Source organism: Coffea arabica, chromosome 10e (assembly GCF_036785885.1).
Source record: "Coffea arabica cultivar ET-39 chromosome 10e, Coffea Arabica ET-39 HiFi, whole genome shotgun sequence".
Classification (NCBI taxonomy): Eukaryota; Viridiplantae; Streptophyta; class Magnoliopsida; order Gentianales; family Rubiaceae; genus Coffea; species Coffea arabica.
The window spans coordinates 11,327,718-11,347,428 of NC_092328.1; the positions used below are offsets into that span (position 1 = coordinate 11,327,718).

General features: G+C 32.6%; 1 protein-coding gene across 3 annotated transcripts; it reads left to right on the forward strand.

Moving 5' to 3' along the window:
* Window positions 1–14,082: 14,082 nt before the first annotated feature.
* LOC113710902 (probable E3 ubiquitin-protein ligase ARI2) lies at window positions 14,083–18,776 on the forward strand. Of its 3 annotated transcripts, XM_027233969.2 has the most exons (8): window positions 14,475–14,610; window positions 14,848–14,972; window positions 15,226–15,258; window positions 15,353–15,632; window positions 16,391–16,865; window positions 17,411–17,938; window positions 18,100–18,192; window positions 18,309–18,776. In XM_027233969.2, the coding sequence occupies exons 4-7, from the start codon at window positions 15,374–15,376 to the stop codon at window positions 18,188–18,190; spliced, it is 1,353 nt and encodes a 450-aa protein (XP_027089770.1). In that variant the 5' UTR covers window positions 14,475–14,610; window positions 14,848–14,972; window positions 15,226–15,258; window positions 15,353–15,373; the 3' UTR covers window positions 18,191–18,192; window positions 18,309–18,776. The 3 variants fall into 3 exon arrangements, with proteins under 3 accessions (XP_027089769.1, XP_027089767.1, XP_027089770.1); XM_027233968.2 differs by lacking the exon at window positions 14,848–14,972 and having other exon boundaries at window positions 14,083–14,610; window positions 18,100–18,209; XM_027233966.2 differs by lacking the exon at window positions 14,848–14,972 and having other exon boundaries at window positions 14,087–14,610.
* Window positions 18,777–19,711: the final 935 nt, after the last annotated feature.

Below are 19,711 nucleotides of genomic sequence, written 5' to 3' on the forward strand. Positions count from 1 at the left end.
TGGTGCAGATTTTGCTACATTTTCTGGCCTATTTTGGGCCATTAGATTAGCTTTAATCCAGATTATTCTTGGTGTTTTAGATCAATGCCGAGTGGTTTTGTACTGGAGTGATTGAATGGAGGAAAAAACGGAAGAAAAATGAGTGGAAATGGCCAAGAAATGTTGCTACAATATCTGTACCTTGGTATTGATTTTGATATTGAATTTTTTTGGTTTTTTTTCTTTTCCAGAATTTGATATTGATTTTTTTGGTTTTTTTTCTTTTTTCATCTTTTCTTTTTTTCTTTTCTATCTAATTTTCAAAAAAGAATTGAAAAGTGATTTTCTTAAGAAAATAAACAAAAGAAACTAAAATAAATAAAATTTAAACAAACTAAAAAAAAGAACAAAAATAGGAATAAAAATGGAGGAAAAGATAAAATGATAAAATTTTGGTGTCTATAGTGGCTATATAGCTGATTTGATTGTATATCTCCCATTTTTAGGAAAGTTATTTTTCTAGTAAAATGGCCAATTAATGTAAGTACAAATGCTTAATGAATAATAATGCAATTTACGTGTATGCTTATTTAGTACCTGTGTTTTTTTCTTTGAAATATACCCACACAATTCTTATCACTAGTGAATGATAATCAATGGAATCAAATTAAGCACCCCCAAGTAGGCTAGCCTATTCTCTCTCTTCCCACTTGTTCTCTCTCCTTTTCTCTACTCTCTCTGCTGTTTTTCCTCTATAGTAAGGAGATCTTCAAGCCACAAGGCCTTTAGCCTGGTGGTCACTACCAGTCTTGGTGGGATGGGAGGTCAAGGATTCAATCCGTGTCTCCCACCAATTGCTACTTCATGTGGCAGTCTTAATTGGTTTTTTTCGATGGAGTCTCTACTCGAATCAAGTCTCTCTCCCCTTCTCCCTAGATTAGACTAGATTAGGTTATACGAATTCTACCGTTGCGACAAAAAAAAGAGTAAGGAGATCTTGGCCTTAGTTAAGGTCTCTCTTCCACTTCCTCTGTTTTTGCTTTATGTTTAATAAAGTCTCACTTAGAATATTTTAGTGAAAGTTTACTCTCTCCTAGTATTTATTAGTGAGAGTTTTCTTCTCTCCTAAACTATTCTAATGAGAGTTTTTTGTTTAGTTTTTTTGTTATTTTTCCTCAGATCTAATATTTTTTCAAATCCATATGTGATCACTTGTCGAGAGTGTCAAAAATTAATTGCTGAATTTTCAAAACTTGAAGCAATGGGAGTCCAGGTCGAATCCATAAGGAATAGTCAAAACTTTCAATTTCCTTTGTGAAAATAATAAAAAGAGAATTAGGATCATTGTAACGATAACTAGAACTAAAACAATAAAAATAAAAATAAAAGATACAAGTAATAAATAATGAGCCAAATCAAGGACATGAAAATCTTTACTCCAATTGATCATCAACTATTAAAGACTCAAATTTAATCAACTATTTGGCCTAAATTATCCTAGACGCCAGTAACTCATAGATTCTTTAAATTCAACAATTAGGATGACACACTCAAATTGTATTCTTGTTATTAGACAATTTAGGCATTCATGCAATCCCGATTACTCTAATAACAACATTAAGAACCAAGAATCAGCCAAAGATGACAATAACCTGTGACGCATGTAGTTATTTAACAACACCATGACTTCCCCTAAGGGTTCACTAAAGAAAACAACCAATTGCTAATCTTATTTGCCATATAAAAATACCAACACAAGACAATTATGGATTAAAATTAGTATTTTGGCACAAAAATATATATATATATATATATATATATATATATATATATATAAAATAATTAGTCACTTAATCCACCATGCATGCATCAACATAGAATAAAATTAAGAAATTCCAGATAATAAATTAAAAATTGAAAGATCAAACCCAATTCACAATCGGTCTAATAAAGACTACAATCCTCAGTTTAAATAGAAAATTAGTTAGATATTGCCTTCAAGAGAGAAACAGAGATGTTAATAGTCAAACTCTGGTTCTACTTATTCTAATCTACTCGTAAGAATATAGAATATGAGAAAGTAACGCCCTTAAGCCGTTCTCCCTATTGGCTCTACTCTAGAGTCGACCAAAACCCTCTATTTATAGTGCTAGGAGGTAGAATTTTTGAGTTATAATTGAGTAGGTGCATTAAAACTGAGAAAACGCGTGTCTATACAATGTTGAGTCTTAAGTTGGGTTGTAAGACGGACGCCCATCATTGCTTAAACTTCCTATTTGACTATAATCTGTCTCAAACTCGAATGGGCCTTGTGTTTGGCCTCATTATAGCACCCATTAGCTGCTGCCTTTGTGAACTTAGCATTTTCCTTCTTAATTGAGCTCCTTTTGCATCATTTTCACTTTAAGTGCTTTTTGAACCTTTTCAATCATAGAACATATCTTAAGCAACACTTCTAAAGATAAAATATGCGTAAAATCACAGTAATAGAAGAACATAAAAATATGACATTTAGGAATCATCAATATTTTAGATCTGAAATTTAATAGACTTTCTCGTCAGATTTCAGCATTAGTTTTGAACTTGAACAAATTGGATAGCAGATTTAAAGGAGTAGACTTGCACAAATTTTTATGGAGCAACTTGTGTAATTGGTCAAATTTGATAGTTTGTGACTCATAATGTAATCTCTCTTATTTTATAATTCTATTAAATATAATGATTTTTCAAATCAGATATATTTTTGATATGATCTATATATAACTTTCTTTGTTAAACAAATCGTATAGGATGATTTTCAACTAGTATATTAATAATATTGCTTTCTGTTTTATTAAAAGAAAAAGTGAATGATAATCTATTAGAAGTTTCAAGTTTCAAAGATGTTAAATGCCTGAAGGTTTTAATTATTCAATACAAAAGTAGTTATTTATGTATTTAATCATTTGTAAACAATTTAGTTGGGATAAATTTGAAATCTTTTAAAAACTATAGATTTTCAGGGGATAGTGGTAGCATGTGCCTCCATTGTAGATCCATTTGTCTTACTAAAAAGTCTGTGTTTTACACACATTAACACTTATCTTTAGGGGCTTGTCGAACAATATGCATTTCATATTCTATACTAGGGGAGGAGAGTTTGCACATCACGCCAGAGTTTGGTACCTATGGTTTAAGAAAGTTTGTAGTTTTTATTTTGTATAATAGTATAGAAGTGTATGTTATAATAAGAAAAAGAGAGCTATTATAAGATTAAGTGTAACTGTTTATTAAACTGTATAAGAATAAAAGATTAGGTAAACGCAGAATTCATGAGTTTTCTTCACAGTGACTCTCGTATTTGCATGAAACTAAAGTAGTAGTATGTCAGATGTAGCTTTTTCTTGTAAATAGTATTAGTCTGTTGTAGTAGCGTCTTTCCTTGTGCTGTCTCTATTATCTTGTAGATAGGTTGAAAGGAGAAAAATTTTTGAATATACTATTAGAAGCTATTTCTAAGTGTAATAATTCCTCTTGAATATTTGTAATTTTTGTAATACTTACTGTGGTAGGATGCTTGCATGGGGGCAGGAGCAATGCTAGTTATTTGTTGATTCTCATGGTTGACAGCTATGTAATATAGTGAGAATATATTTATAGTGCATTTTTGTTAATTGGATAGGTATTAGTCAAATTATTGATCAACAATGATGACTTGTCTAATACGTGGATTTGCTATTGTAGACTGTGGTTGAATGCAGTAGCAATTGCAGGAACGTATGAACGTACGAATCTTTTGATAGTGTTATTTAAGAGGGATATTTACTTTGTTTGAAATATGGATTAAACTTCATAAATCCAACCTTCAACACTTAATGAATTTTGGGTCATACCTATTTCATAATTTCTGTTAAGGTGGGAGATGGGGAGATGAAATGAGTGGCCTGTCAATTTCTTGCAATTGTTGGATAGCAGATATGATATTGATGATCCATGAATATTCATTTTTTTCGGATGGAGCTTGTGGTCAAAATGGGTTGAACTTTTGCATTGGAAATGTAGTACTTTTTATAGGTGTCAAAAAATTTGTTGAAAATTTCCAAATCTATATCATAAATTAGTGCTTCAATTTTGTCCTTGTACAGTGAAAATATATTAGAAGAAAATTTGACCAAACAACTCATTGGTTAAACCTTTCTCAATTAACACATAACATTTATTACATATAATAAAAATAAATAAGTTTTCTATGGTATAATCACATATTCCTTAATAATATTAAATGAATTTAAAAAATTATGGATAAATCCATGAATAAAGAAAATGAAGAAAGAGTTAATTAAAAAATTAAAATATAATTTACTCTATTTTAGCTATAAAGCAAATTGATGCATGTTTTGTGATTTATCCTACTTGTTAGAAACATATGCATTTACAAATTAGCACAAATTCAAATTAGTTACTTGTATAAATTAAGATCTTTTTTACATTGCATTAGAACCGTTGTTTTTTTCTTAAAACTAATATAAATCATTTGTTTGAAAACGAGAAACAAGGAATAAGCATATAAATATATAAGTTGACATGATACATGTCAACGATTGTGCTAATAGTGATCAAAGTAGGAATAAGAAAAGATAGAGTTTATTTCACATGGTTGAGATTTTTTAATATTACCAGACTATTAACGAAGAGCAATTTTTGATAGTGTTTTCCATCTTCTAGGTATTGTGGTTTTTGTTTTTCAATAATTTGAATAATAGTGCTCCAATTGCAAATAAGACATTGGATTTTTGACAACTCAAGTAAGTCTCTAGCTATTTTCTTCGTTTGAATAAAGCTAATAATAGTTATGTTAGGACTAAAGAAATAGTAAATGTAAAGTTTAGAGCAAAATTAATTAATTAGATATTTGCATTTAAAGTCTAGAAATCATGAAGCTAAAGTTAGAATAAATACTCACCTTAATTAGAATTAAAAGTCATACATAGAAATTATGCACTTGAATTTTATCATGTCAATGGTTGGGTATTAGAGTGAAAGGAATGGAAGGAAAGAGGAGGCCGCAAAGAAACAAGTTTTGATAATGAAAGAAAACGTTTTACAGGAACCTATCAGAAAAGAGTAAAATTCCACTTGATAAACCCATCAACTTTGATGCTATTAAAGTGATAGTAAAAAAGAAGAAGTTGAATAAGTTGGCTATTACATTGTGATTATGAACATCCAAAATAGCTTTCCTAATGATTTCTATTAATTATATACTAACATCTCTCTTGTTCATAAATATGCTATACACTTATGTTTTGTGAAACAGAAAGATAAGGATATCAACAAAGAAAAGAAACAAAGGAAAAAAGTGCAGAAGAAACAAAGACTAATGGAGAATTGAGGTCATTTAGGTCATTACAAAAACACAAAAGTTGTTATGACTTATACCAATGCTATATCTTGTCAAGCCACAGGGATGTCAGCTAAATCTTGTCTCTGATCTGATAACCAATAACAGATGGAATAGAGTTCTTGTCCTCAAAACTTTTAGTTCACAAGATGCAAGATGCAGAGAGTATCTTGAGCATACCAATAAGTGTAACAGGTAGAGAAGACAACTATTATTGGGTGCACTCTCAGAATGGTCATTACACTGTCCAGTCTAGATACAAGACTTGGATGAAGGAAAAGAATCAGGTGAACTCAGAGGTAAGGGAGGAGGCTGGAACAAGTTATGGAGGTACCTTCAGTAAGATCTGGAAATCACTGTGGAAGCAGAAAGTGAGTCAAAAACTGAAAGTTTTCATTTGGAAAAGCTTGCATGGAGCCCTTCCAGTCAGGAAACTAATTTACAGAAGAACAAACCAAGGAAATCCCATGTGTGCAGAATGTGGAGAAAGAGAAGAAACAATAGAACATGCGATGCTCCAATGTAAGAAAGCAAAGGAAATATGGAAAATGGCGCCAGTTCAATGGGATGGCCTAGAACACTTTTCAAATTGCTTTCTAAAATGGTGGTCAGCAATTATAGAAGCTCAAGAAAGCAGAGGCGACGTAGATCAGGTGAATGTAACCATCAACATACTCTGGAAAATATGGAAAGCCAGGAATGAGAGAGAGTTTAACCAAAAGAAAAAAGAGCCTCACAAGGTAATAGAGAAGGCTTTAAAGGATTGGGTGGAGTTTGAAGAAGCAAACAAAGGAAAGGAAACAAGGAAGATCACTCAGGAAACAGAAGTACAGCACAGGACTGACCAAAATCATAATGAAGGACTTTCGAGGTTGCTGCTCAAGATTCATACCCAACAAGATCAATGTCAATCCATAGTGGGGATAGGAATCACAACAATAGACAACTCTGGTCATCTACAAGCAGCCTGGGCACTCAGAGAAAGAATGTCAGGGGATCCATTATAGCATCAAGTAGAAGCTGTGCCACTAGCTCTATTAAAAGCTGCCAACCAAGGCTGGAGGCACATCAAAGTGGAGCTGGACAACAGCAGACTAGTAGAATATATAATGGACTCGAGATTCAACAATTGGAGGGTTGCCATACTTATTGAGGACATCCAGTCCATATGTAATTTGTTTCATCAGTGCTCTTTCTTTGTTGCTAACTCAGGGAAAGTAGGTAGTATTAAGCTGAGCATGCATGCTCTTAACATCTAGTTAGATGAAGAATGGGTAAATCCCACTCTTAGATGCTAAGGTATTAAAGAATTTTGTAGGACTGTTGTCCTTTTTGTTTGGACCTTTGTCCAATTACTGTAAAGAGTTTAATATGAAATATAAAGCTACCGTTTTGACAAAAAAATACCAATGCTATAAAGACAGCCGTAATAACCACACATTCCAAAAATACCCATACATTTTCAAAAACACAAACTATACCATTCTGCATTTACAAAATGAAAGGCCATTTCCAAAAGTACAAGAAAACAAAACTCTATCATAAATTATACCCTTTGCTATCACTATACTCCAAACAACTTCACAAATTTAAAATGTTCCTACTTTACGATTGAAATTTAGTTTTTGACCTAAACTCATTCTTATATAACATAAGGAAGGATTCTAACTATCTACTTTTCTTTACTATGCACATTTTTTCTATATTTAATCAAAAAACACATGAAATAATTAACTCCCAAATGGAACACAAGCTTGCAGCCAATTTGAAGAGGTTCTTGTGTCCTTGGATTATCGAAGGCTTATCAAGTTGCAGTACAAATCAAAGTCCCATCAGCCTGATACAGCTTGCAGTGGGGTTTTGCCGAGCAACAGTTGCCCACGAGATGAAGTTTCTTCTGACGTGCAGGTGGGCAAATCATGTAAGCTGCTTTGAAGCAGATACGCGGGCATACATTTGCACTTGCATGTTCCGGCTTTCATCCCAGTAGAATTGTTGAAGTTTCTATTCAAATCACACAAGCATTGACTTAATTGTAAATCCCTATTATTGGGAATGTTATTTTCCTAGTAAAATAGCCGATTAACAGTGGAGTACATCCAACATGTGTTCCCTAACTTCATTGGAACTTTTCGTTATCCATCGACTCAATCTTCAAACATGACCCTCAGAAATATCACTAAGTAAGATAAGTAAATAAAGAAAAAAAAAGCGCTAATCTCAAGAAAATAGACAACCAAATGATTTTTCTTTTCACCAACGGACTCTGGAGCCTGAAGGAATAGTTGCCACAAAAGCTCTCTTTTAAAACTCGGACCGGACCGACCGGTCTGACTGGTCAAACCGGGAACCGGCCACTTGTCCGGTTCGAGTTAACCCTAAAAACCGAAAAATTAAAACTTGGTCAAATCAGGTCAAAAACCGGATTTGACCCGGTTTGACCGAAAAAATAAGAACTGAGTCTTTTTTTTTTTTTGAAAAGTCAAAATATTTTTAATGTTATGTTTTGCCCCCTAGGTTATTGAAAATTATTAATATATCTCAAATATTTCATACTTTATAAATGTTTTCTTAAAGTTTGGTGTTATTTTTCAATTAAGTCCATAATTTTAATTCTAAACTTATTAATGCTCATTAAATAATATAAATTACTACTTGATTGTTCTAATTTCTTTGTATTTTCTTGTTAAATATATTTGAAACATCAAATATATATGAATATACATTTATTAATATTAACATGTTATTAGATATTTTACATATAATATTTTAATTTTTAAATAATTTTTATTTATGACGTCATCCGATTCAACCCCGATCGAACCCGGTTGAACCTTGACCCCTGAACTCGACCGAATCGATACCCGGTCCGGTTCTGAAAACATAGCACAAAAGTGGCAAAAAGATGCACCCACATTATTTAAAGCTACTTTTCTTAACAATAAATAATAAAATCCAATCCCCACACTCCCTCATTAAACCAGAAGATCACGATTAACCCATCAAAACCTTTAGTCAAGAGAGTAAATGATCAAAAAAGTCATCAAACTTTTTAAAATTGCATCGATTGCTTATTAAATTGTTTTTGATTAAAATAGTCACTCATCTTTGAAAAACGCGCCATTCGAGTTCTTCCGACTTGTTTATTAGCTAATCTAGCTAGAAGCACAATAATATATAATAAAAAATGTAAAGTATTAACTAGTTTCTTCTGACTGGATTAGCCAATAAAGACGCCGAAAGCACTCGAGTGGCATGTTTCTATATATGAGTGATTATTTGGACAAAAAAAAAGTTTAGTAAACAATTGGTGCAATTTAAAAAAGATTTGATGATCTATTTGACCATTTACTCTAATCAAAGTACACTTGTGCGAAACGGAATAAACTCACACACACACAATTAAATTAGAAACACTTGGAAGTTACGCCCGTTAAACCTAAGTGGATCCCACAGAGAACCCACGTTCAGCCAATTGGTGATAGAACGAGGCCCCCGTAGGATTTAAGTCTAGGTTGAAGAACCCGCACACAAGCGATATGGGACGGAAGCCCGAACTTAAGTCCAGGTCTAATCAAAGTATACGCTTTGTAAAATCATCTCCGTTTCACCTTTTTACTATTTTCCTGGTTGGGTTCTCTAAATCTAAACTTTCATTCCCAAAAAGTTTGGTTGCATCTCAGGATTTGTGATTATCAATAGTATTTGCACATGGGACGGTTGTGAACCCAAACCAAGAAAATTGAACATGTACTACACGAATTGGAATCTAATCATTCCGTCCCAAACTCAAAAGTGTACATTTTCTGGACCTCACAACTTGACTTTTAAGTATTCATTTTCAAGCGTGCCTCTTGAAGGCTAAGATTAGGAAAACAAAAGGAAAAATTGCAGAAACCTCCCCTAAGATTTTTGACACTTGCACTCACCTCCCCGTGGTTTGAGAAATTGCATAGACCTCCCTTAAACTTACTGATTCTTTGCATATTCAGTCCAGATGATTAAAATATTATTTTAGAAAATGAAATGAGAAATTTGTGTCAGATTTACCCTTTGTGTTATATGTCAAGTAATATTAGCAAATGAATGACATAGTACTACAAATCAATTAACAATTAATAAACTTTAAGGGATTTGTTTATGGGCAAATAGGTATTATCTATTCAAAATACTAGCTCTTTATGGGCATTTTACTCTCAAACATTTAATTTATGATAAATACATCAATGTTTGTAAATAAAATTCAAAAAGTGTTACAGTAATATTACAAAAAGGAAACTGGTAGGTTATATATTTAATATAAATTAAATATTTTTAAAAAAAGAAATGGCTCATAAAGTATTAATTCTTTATGGTTTTCTTTCATTACATGAATAAAGTTTTTGCTTTTTATGAACATTTTATTCTGAATCATTTAATTTATGTAAATACATAAATGTTTGTAATTAAAATTGAAAAAGTGTTACACTAATATTTTTACAAAAGAGAAACCGGTAGGTTTTGTATTTAACAAAAATTAAATATGTGAAAGTAAATACAAATTTAAATAGAGGTTTCAAATTTTGAGGCCACATCATATGAATACAGGTAAAATACAAATTTTTTTTGTAAATGTAAATTGCCTAATAGAGATTTTGAGGCCATAACACGTGAATAGAGGTAAAATACAAATCTGTTTTCAAATTTAAATTGCATAATGGAGATATCAAATTTAAATTATTTTGACCTTTCACATATTTAATTTTTGTTAAATACAGGACCTACTAGTTTTCCTTTCGTAAAAATATTAGTGTAACACTTTTTCAATTTTAGTTATAAACATTTATGCATTTAATATAAATTAAATGATTCAGAATAAAATACCCATAAAGAGCCAATACTTTGTTCTTGTAATGGAGAAAAGCCATAAAGAATTAATACTTTATGGGCCATTTCTTTTTTTAAAAATATTTAATTTATATTAAATAGATAACCTACCAGTTTTCTTTTTGTAAGAATATTATTGTAACACTTTTTGAATTTTACTTACAAATATTAATGTATTTATCATAAATTAAATGTTTGAAAGTAAAATGCCTGTAAAGAACTAGTACTTTGAATAGGTAATGCTTATTTGCCCATAAACTACTTCCCTTAAAGTTTATTAATTGTTAATTGATTTGTAGCACTTTGTCATTCCTTTGCTAATACTACTTGGCATGTAATACAAAGGGCAAATCTAGGACAAATTTCTCATTTCACTCTCTAAAACAATATTTTAATCGGCTAGACTGAATATGTAAAGAATCTGTAAGTTCAAGGGAGGTCAGTGCAATTTTTCAAACCACGGGAGAGGGGAGTGCAGGTGTCAGAAACCTCAAGGGAGGTTTCTGCAATTTTCCCAAAACAAAAAAAGATTACTTTACCATTTCTGAAAGTGATAGAAATTTGGGATAATTTCACAAACCTCCCCTGAGGTTTGTGACAATTTTACTTGGCTCCCCTTAGGTTTTACAATTATACTGACCTCCCTTGTCACAATAAAATGACTATAATGACCTTCATTTCATAAAAAATTCATAGTATAATGAAATGATATTAAAAAAAAGGAAAAAACCTGACCTCTTCGGCTATCCTATTTATAAATTACAGACAACGACGATTTTCTATCACTTACTATCACTCCATTATCATCCATTAACTTCCTCCTGTAATTCGCTCCCAAATTATCACTAACCATTGCCTGTAATTACAGCTAATCACACCACAAGTGATCCCCCAAACTCTACTATATATTTCTATTCCTCTTTTCTTCTCTTTGGAAATGCCAAATTACAAGTTTAGTTAAGGGATTAAATTTGATGGTTGAAGTAAAATTCGATTTCATGGTCAAACTAAAAGGAGATGAAGAGGCACACAATAATAATGGAACAAATCATACAATCATTGGCCAAAAGAGGAAGAGGGACTGAAATTGGTAAATTTGCTAATTTGTCTATCATCCAAACAAAAAACTTTTTAAGATGTTAATAAGTACATTTATATTTCTTTTTATGCTTGACAATTATTGGATGTGATTTCGCTATGGAGATAGAGTTTCTTCTCTATATTTAACACGTTAACATGTTTGGAGATTTTATGGTAGACTAGGTTATTTGTTTTGAGAAGGTGTGGGCATTGGGTTTGAAGTTTGGGATGTGATTAGTTGTAAATGAAATTTTGGTTTTTGGCAAAATGAATTTCTTGAAAATCTTTATAGTCTAATGATGCCTTTCCTTTTCTTAAACTTGATTAATCCCATTTATGTCTAAATCTCCCTTAAGAATTTTCTTCAAGATCATAATGTGGCTCATGTAATAGGAGTTAAGCCACTTATATGGAACCAAAACCATGGCATCCTATGTTGAAAATTATGTAAACATAAGGGCAGTTGATTGTGAATTTGACCATTTCATAGAACCATATGATGAGAATATTTCTGAAGAATGAAACAAATTTTCAAAATTGAATGCATGCTTTGGGAGAAGCAATTTGATGACTATGATGATGGAATTGTTTGGATTTAGAATTTGGAATTAGACTATTTGTTAGGTTAGTTTGTTAGTATAGTGGGTTTGGTTGAAATATGGAGGGAAGTAATTGGCAAAATATTTTTTGTATTATTTTTGTACAAAAAGGGTAGTTTAGGATTTTTGAGAAAAAATATAGTCTTTTGGGCCTATATTGTTATATAAACAGTAAAAGGAAGGGAGGTAGGTGTAATTTAATAAACTTGAGGGGAGGTCTCTGCAATTGTTAGAAACCTCAGGGGAAGTTTCTAAAATTATCCCTAAACATTTTGGGATAAAAAGTAGGGATAATTTCAGAAACCTCCCCTGAGATTTCTGACAATTTCACTGAGCTTCCATGAGATTTGAAAAATTACACATACCTCCATTGTCATTTAAAATGACAATACTACCCTTAAATATTTTAATGAAATTCGCTTGTTTGGTATGCTTATACTTAGAATGACTTTAAAATTATTTTTTCATTCTTTTTCCTTATTATCCTTTTTTATTTTAATTTTTTGCCAATAAAATTGTAAAATTACCACTATTATTTCTAATTTCTATTGTAACCAAATGTCGAACTAATGATTTTTTTTATGAGTTAACTTTATACGTAATCCAATGTTTTTTGCTAATCTTTGTTTTCTATTTTCTAGTATTAAAATTAACAATAAAAAAAAATTGCCCAAAATTACTACTAAATTATGATAATCCCACTATTCAAAAAAAATCATAAACTCTGAATCAATTATTTCAACATTTTATTTTCTATCTTATAAATCTAAATCCATAATAAAATACCATCAAAAGTATCTTATCATAGTGATAAAATTATTATTATAGTTGTTTATCAAATAGTAGGTATGGACATGAAAAATTTGGCACCTTTTCCTTATAATTATATTAGATAATCTTATAATTCTATAGGAAAATAAATTAAAACTCATTACACAAGGGCATTTTTGGGTATTCATTTAAAAATTTAACCAAGTTAATATTATTTTAAGGTTTTGTTACTAAAATTATCAAATCAAGGAAGGTACGTGTAATTTTTTAAATCTCAAGAGAGTTCAATGAAATTGTCAGAAACCTCCTAAGGTTTCTGTAATTATCCCTAAAAAGTATGAGACTTTGAATTAGAGAAAGGGCATATAAAGGAAGGAGTTTGCAATTGATTGTTGGTGGATTCAAATTATTCGTGAATTACAAATTATTATAGTGTTTAAAAGGTGTTTCGATAATTGATGAATTATAAATTTAAATATTTCTTAAATAATCTAAATAATTGTAGCGATTTGATGAATTTCAAATCTTTCATCAAATTTCTCAATCCAAACGAAGCTGTGTAATTTCCGTTGACTGTAGTGACGGTGTTTTTAGTATTTCACGGTTGGTGTTGGCTGTAAATTGTAATGGAAATAATTTGGTGCACATGTGATGAACTGTCGGTAAATTTGTTGGTTCTGTTTGTGGCCTAACCATGTAATTTATTACTCTCTCCGTCCCATTGATAGTGTCATACTTTCCTTTTTTATCTGTCCCAAAATAATTGTCACTTACTAAAATTGGCAATGAAAACTTTCACACATTTTCGCTCCATATCCTTCAATGTGACAGCCTTTTCTTACTCCCTCCGTCCCACTTTGATAGTCCTGTTTTCCTTTTTCGTCTGTCCCAAATTGTAGTCCACTTTCCAATTGAAGAATGTAGTTGTATTTTAATTTTTCTAAAATACCCTTATTCAATGTAAGTTGTTATTACGATAAATCTATCCTATTTAATAAGAGTTGATTCTTTTTTTACCATCAATTCAAGTTCTCATAAAGTTGTACTCTAATTAATGTGAGGGTATTTTAGGAAAATAGTTACCTAAATTGATTGTTCCAACAAAGTTAACTACTTTTTCTTAACCTGTGTGAAAAAAAAATCAGGACTATCAGAGTGGGACAGAGGGAGTATCTTTTAGTGGGCCTAATGTAACACATTTCCGCTCACTTACCAAGTACCAACACTGCATTCAATAGTTCGTGACTCTCACGTTAAATGCATATAGCAAACGTGCATGACACTTTCCTCTAAAGTAGTGTGGAGACATTTAAATTTTTTGGATCCCACATGTCTTATCACAACTTGTGCCTCTTTTATCATTCACCCACGTATGACTACATTGGAAGTCAAGCAGGGCATTGCCGGAACTTAAACGCAAATCATTTACAAGTCTTGCACTGTTGATAATAATTCCAATTCCCGAAACGCGACACAGTTTCTGGGACAGAGGGAGTATTTGTCCTCGTCTGTTTCTGCTGGTTAGGAGAGGCGGCTGTTTCGTCTTTCTGATCTTTGTAAGCATTGTAGCTGTGCGATGGTCCTGACCTAATTCAGTGGAAAATAAGCAGTAAAGATTCTGCTGCTTCTTCATTTTGTCTGCCTAAATAACACCCTCTCTCTCGCAACACATGAGGCCTCTGCTGAACTAGTGTTTGTTAATTTCCCCACTGTACATTGTGGGGTGGAATTCAATCGCTGGATAAAATTTTGATCATTCGCGTATTAGACTGTAAACCCAAAATAAAATTGAGTGCAATGGAGGATTATTACTATGGAAGCAGTGACGATGAGAACTCTGATCAGTACTCTGATCGAGTTGACGATGATGATGGAGAAGACTCTGTTGATGGGCTCCAAGACCAAGAACTTTGCAGCAAAGATCCCTCCTGCACGGTATAATTTATATTTTCTCTTATTATTCCCTGGTTGATGAGCAAGAATTGAGTCTTGGGGTCCTACAAGTCCTCTATTTTATCCTATCATGTATTTTCTTCATCGGCCATTATCTGTTTTGTTGGAGTGAAAACAGGGCTGGGTTTAGTTTTGGAGATTTAGACACTAACAATTTTATTTAAGATAATTTGTTGTCGCTTATGATCATCTCGAGTTTTTTATGTCTCCGTTGAACAGAAGTTTTAGTAAATCAGCGTGTGGAAGAAGTACTGTCAGTTACTGAACTGCCTATGGCTTGCACCTCAACTGAAGATGAAAAAGAAATATATAGCATCTGAGAATGTGAATTTCTACTCTTTCTGGTTAGTTATGTATTCTGGAATAGAAGAGGGGTTATGGTTGTTGGCTTTATTGAATTTGACCTTTGATACTAATATTCGTACTCCTGATTCCTGAACTTAAACTGCTAAACAAACAGGAGTTTACAGTTGCTGGCTTTTCTACATTCATCTAGCATTCACCGATTTGTGTCTGTTATCTAGGTCTTTATTGTACTTTTTATAAAGAGAAGAGGAACATTGGCATGATTATGCTACTTGCCTTTTGCTCATGCAGGTGATCAGACAAGAGTCTCTTCTAGCTGCACAGGTTAGACACACTCATTAGATGTCTGCTTTTGTTGATTTGAGTAACTCTAAATAAGAATAAAGTTTTGAGTTGTTGCTTATGTTGATTTATACAGAAAGAAGTCTTTCAAAAAGTAATGGATTTGCTGTCCTTAAAGGAGCACCATGTGCGGACCTTGCTGATTTATCACTGTTGGGATGTTGAAACAGTTTCAAAGGTGTTCGTAGAGAGAGGTAAAGAACGGTTATATTCAGAAGCAGGTCTATCAGTCAGGAGCAGCAAGGACCTTAACTCCTCTCAGTCTTCAGACGAAGTTACCTGTCAAATCTGCTTTAAGCATGTCAATGCTTATGAGTCCTCGATGATGGATTGTGGCCATTGTTTTTGCAACATCTGTGAGTCTCTTGCTTGATGGCATTCTATCTTTTCATTTGACTTTTCTCATGATGCCAGATCCTGCATATGCGTGTTATCTAAATGAAGATTAAAAACTTGTAATCAATTTCTTGGTCCTTGGAAGAATGTGTTAATATGAAATACAAATTCTGTGTTTTTCAGTTAATGTTTGGAATGGTAGCTGAAAATTGAATCTCTGAAACTGTGCTCATGTTCTGATATTCCAAATCATAACGGATGTTAGAACTTCAATTTATTTGAGATACATTGAAGAATTAACAAATATGAGAAACTATAAGGAGGAGTTTCGGTCACACATCCTCAGAGCTGTTTATTCTGTGAAATTAAAAATGAGGTCAAACAAACTTGAGTTTTAAATTAATTTTTAAGCTTGTTGATTAGAAACTATTGGATAATACGGTTATTTGTTAAATAACTAGTTTGCTGATGATGTTTGTCATGTTGCACTTCTTAGGCACTATAAGAATAGAGTCAAGGTGCATGTTAATGCAAATCACGCATCTGCTTTTAACTTTCTTTTTTTTTTTAAATCTCTTTCATCAAGTGCTTAATTTTGTAACCAGACCTCATAAAAGCAGCAAATTTAAAGGGTTAAGTAGATTGAAGTTTATTTCAATAGCTGAATAGCTTGAGTTAGATGCTCCAGTGAATTGTTTAGTAGATGTGTCTATTAGGAGGTTCTTCTATGCTGTAGTTGCAGAATGTTAAGCATTTTCTGTTCTTTTCTTTTGTTAAGGTTGGACACAGCATTTTATCATGAAGATACAAGGGGGTCAGAGTAGACGGATTACATGCATGGCCCACAAGTGCGAAGCAATTTGTGACCAAGAAAATGTTAGAAATCTAGTTAGTACAGCAGATCCTCATCTTGCAACAATGTTTTATAAGATTCTTTTAGAATCATATGTTGAGGATAATAAGAAAGTAAAATGGTGTCCTAGCCTTCCTCATTGTGGAAATGCAATTCGTGTTGAGCGCGATGAATATTGTGAGGTTGAATGTGCTTGTGGTGTACAGTTCTGTTTCAGCTGCTCATCTGAAGCTCGCTCGCCTTGTCCATGTTTGATGTGGAAGCTTTGGAAGGAAATGCGCCAGGATGAATCAGGGATGGTTAATTCTACGAATACCAAGTATTGCCCTAAATGTCATAAACCAGTGGAGAAGAATGGAGGATGCAACCGAGTGCATTGTTTGTGTGGACAACAATTTTGGTGAGTCTTCCTATTCTTTGTTGGTTTAAGATTCTGACTCAGCTTATACAGTTTGACTTGTCCAGTCACGGAATTATTCATTCTGCACAACATGCACGATTTAGTACACTTGTACTTTTGCAATCTAATCATAACTAGCACCCTATGCACAGTAAGGGCATGCAGCTGCTATCCACAAGTTCATTGGCAGTTTCAAATTTCCTGCATTACGTTTTGTTAACTTGTTAACTTTGTCTGCATGCTCCTTGCTACTTCTTTCTCATCTGCTTTCTTAATTGATCCATGTTTATACAACTTTAGTCATCCATTACCAAAATTTATCAGCAAAACCATGTCTTTGATTTTCATTTGTAGATAAGAGAATGGATTTTGCCTGCTTTCTAGTACTGCATGTCTTTTCTGCTATCTTACTGCTTGCCTGATATTTCAGTACATGAAGGACAACTTCTTTTTGTTTCTTTACTGCATGTTGTTAATATTTTGTCTTGGATATGTTTTGGCAAAATTAAATGATGCGATTTACCTTTTCGTCCTTACTTTCACAGTTGGCTTTGTGGCGGAAAAACTAGCACAAGTATTGCAGATCATCATCCTTGTGGCCAATATAAAGACGATAGATTGGAGAAAGATGGGCTTGCAAAAAGGCAACCTTGGGGCTATTCTCACAGTTGTATTCAGTTCAAAGCCCACACAGACTCTTTGGAGCTTGAAGCAAGGTTGCAGAGCAGGTTAAATTCAAAAATTGAGATCTTGGAGGAAAAGAACCATGAATTAAGAGATTTTAGCTGGGTGACTGTTGGATTCAATAGACTTTTCAGATCAAGGAGGATTCTCTCCTATTCTTATCCTTTTGGATATTACATGTTTTATGATGACCAATTCAAGTACGCAATGGAACAGAATGTCAGGGAACCAAAGCAGAATCTTTTTGAGGACCATCAGGAGCAGCTTCAGGCTAAGATTGAAAACCTTTCGGAACAGCTTTTTGCTGATTGGGAAGAAAGGGACGTCCTCGATACAAGACGGCAGATTATTACTCTCTCCACTGTTATCAATAACCTCTGCAAGAATTTGTGAGCTTTACTAACTGGACTTGAACCTGAACCAAGGAACATCTGAAATTGAGAAACTGGACTAGTTTTATTTATAATAATTAAGTGAAAGGGCTAGGACTTTATTTAAATTCATTTTTTTTTTTTTGGCAAAATCTGAGAATACATATGGCTATTTGCAGGTATGATTGCATCGAGGAATTATTGCCTCCCGAGCATATTATAGTTCCATATAGGTGTATGGGAGTGAAGAAAGCATCAGAATTTCATTAAAGGTACTCTGTAAGAGGTGGTATGATTCTCATTTTCCAACTGACTAGTTCTGGTGTATTGTTGGTTTTGACCTCGTGCTTTCTACAAAGTGCTAAAAAGGTTTGTTTCTTTGCCACAGCTTAACTAGATGCAAGATGGATGAGCAATGATACAAAGTTCTTGACTTGCAGCCTTTGGATTGGGTGATTTTTCTTCCCTTGAGATGGTTCGGCAAGAAGCTCTTGGTGAATGCTTCATATTATATCTATATGCAGCTGACACAATAGAGAGGAGATGATATATTAACATTCTACTTGGTTTTGCTCATAAGTAGAGTCATTGATGACATTTTGGCTTAAAAGGGTTGATTTTCCAAGAGAATGTCACGGAGGTAATCGTTGAAAGAAAGGAAAAGCGTGGCCGTATATGCTTTTTCGTTGCATATATGTCCTGACGTCGCTGCCTTGTCAATTTTGATTTCTAGAGTCCTTTCCTCGAATATTTCTGCCAATGTTTATAACTTTTGATGAGATTTATAATCTGGATAAACAGTAAACCTTATATTTCTGTATATATTTCCTCGGTCAAATACAAAAATATTGATAAATGGTCGTTCTTAAGAGGGTTCAATGGTGAATGTAGTGGGCTGTTACTCAGAATACTGTTGTTGGGGAAGGGAAGGTGAAGAGGTATTTAGCAGCGACTTTTCATTGTTCCAAGTTCTACCTCGAGCGTCTGTTTGATAATTCAACTTAATGCAAAAAATTAACTCATTCAAAACTTTTTGAATTCAACATGTTTAATAATTAATATGTTCAATTTAATATATTAAGCACTGTTTAATTTGTGTACAAACTTTTGAGTGAAAATTTTTTATTGAATTTTCTGAATTGATTGCATATATTACACTATTCATACATATAATGCACTTTCATGTGCACAAACTATACATTTGACACATACATACACATATACACCTGCAAATACACATATGCATATATTCAAGTACTATCTCTCAATTGTCTAATTATTTTCTCTCATACAATACACTTTACTCTCTCTCCAAATAATTTTAAAGATGAAAGTATAATATTTGTGTGATATTTTCATTTAGTGCTGTAATTCAATTCAATTAGTTATCAAATATGTATATTTATCAATTGAGCAACTTACTACTTTCAATATTTAACTTTCATATTTTGAAATTTAGATTTTAAACTTCAGTTTTATTAAACATGGCCAAAATGTATATTATAGATTTCCCAAAGTTAAAAGTTGTTGTCTAGGAATGTGGGTTTTTTTTTTTTTTTTTTTCGCTCATTGCCCAAAACAGATATTCTTTGTATTGACTTATTTGTTAAGGATTATAAACAAGTTCCTTATTTCCTTAAGCTTCGCTAGAATGCTACCAATTTGTTTAGACGTCAAAATAAATAAAACAAAAAGAAGGAAAAAATATGTCACCTGATGAAACCTCTAACATATGCTACGTGGAGTCAAAGTGGAGCAAGTGGAAAACAAATATATAACTAGTTGCGAAAC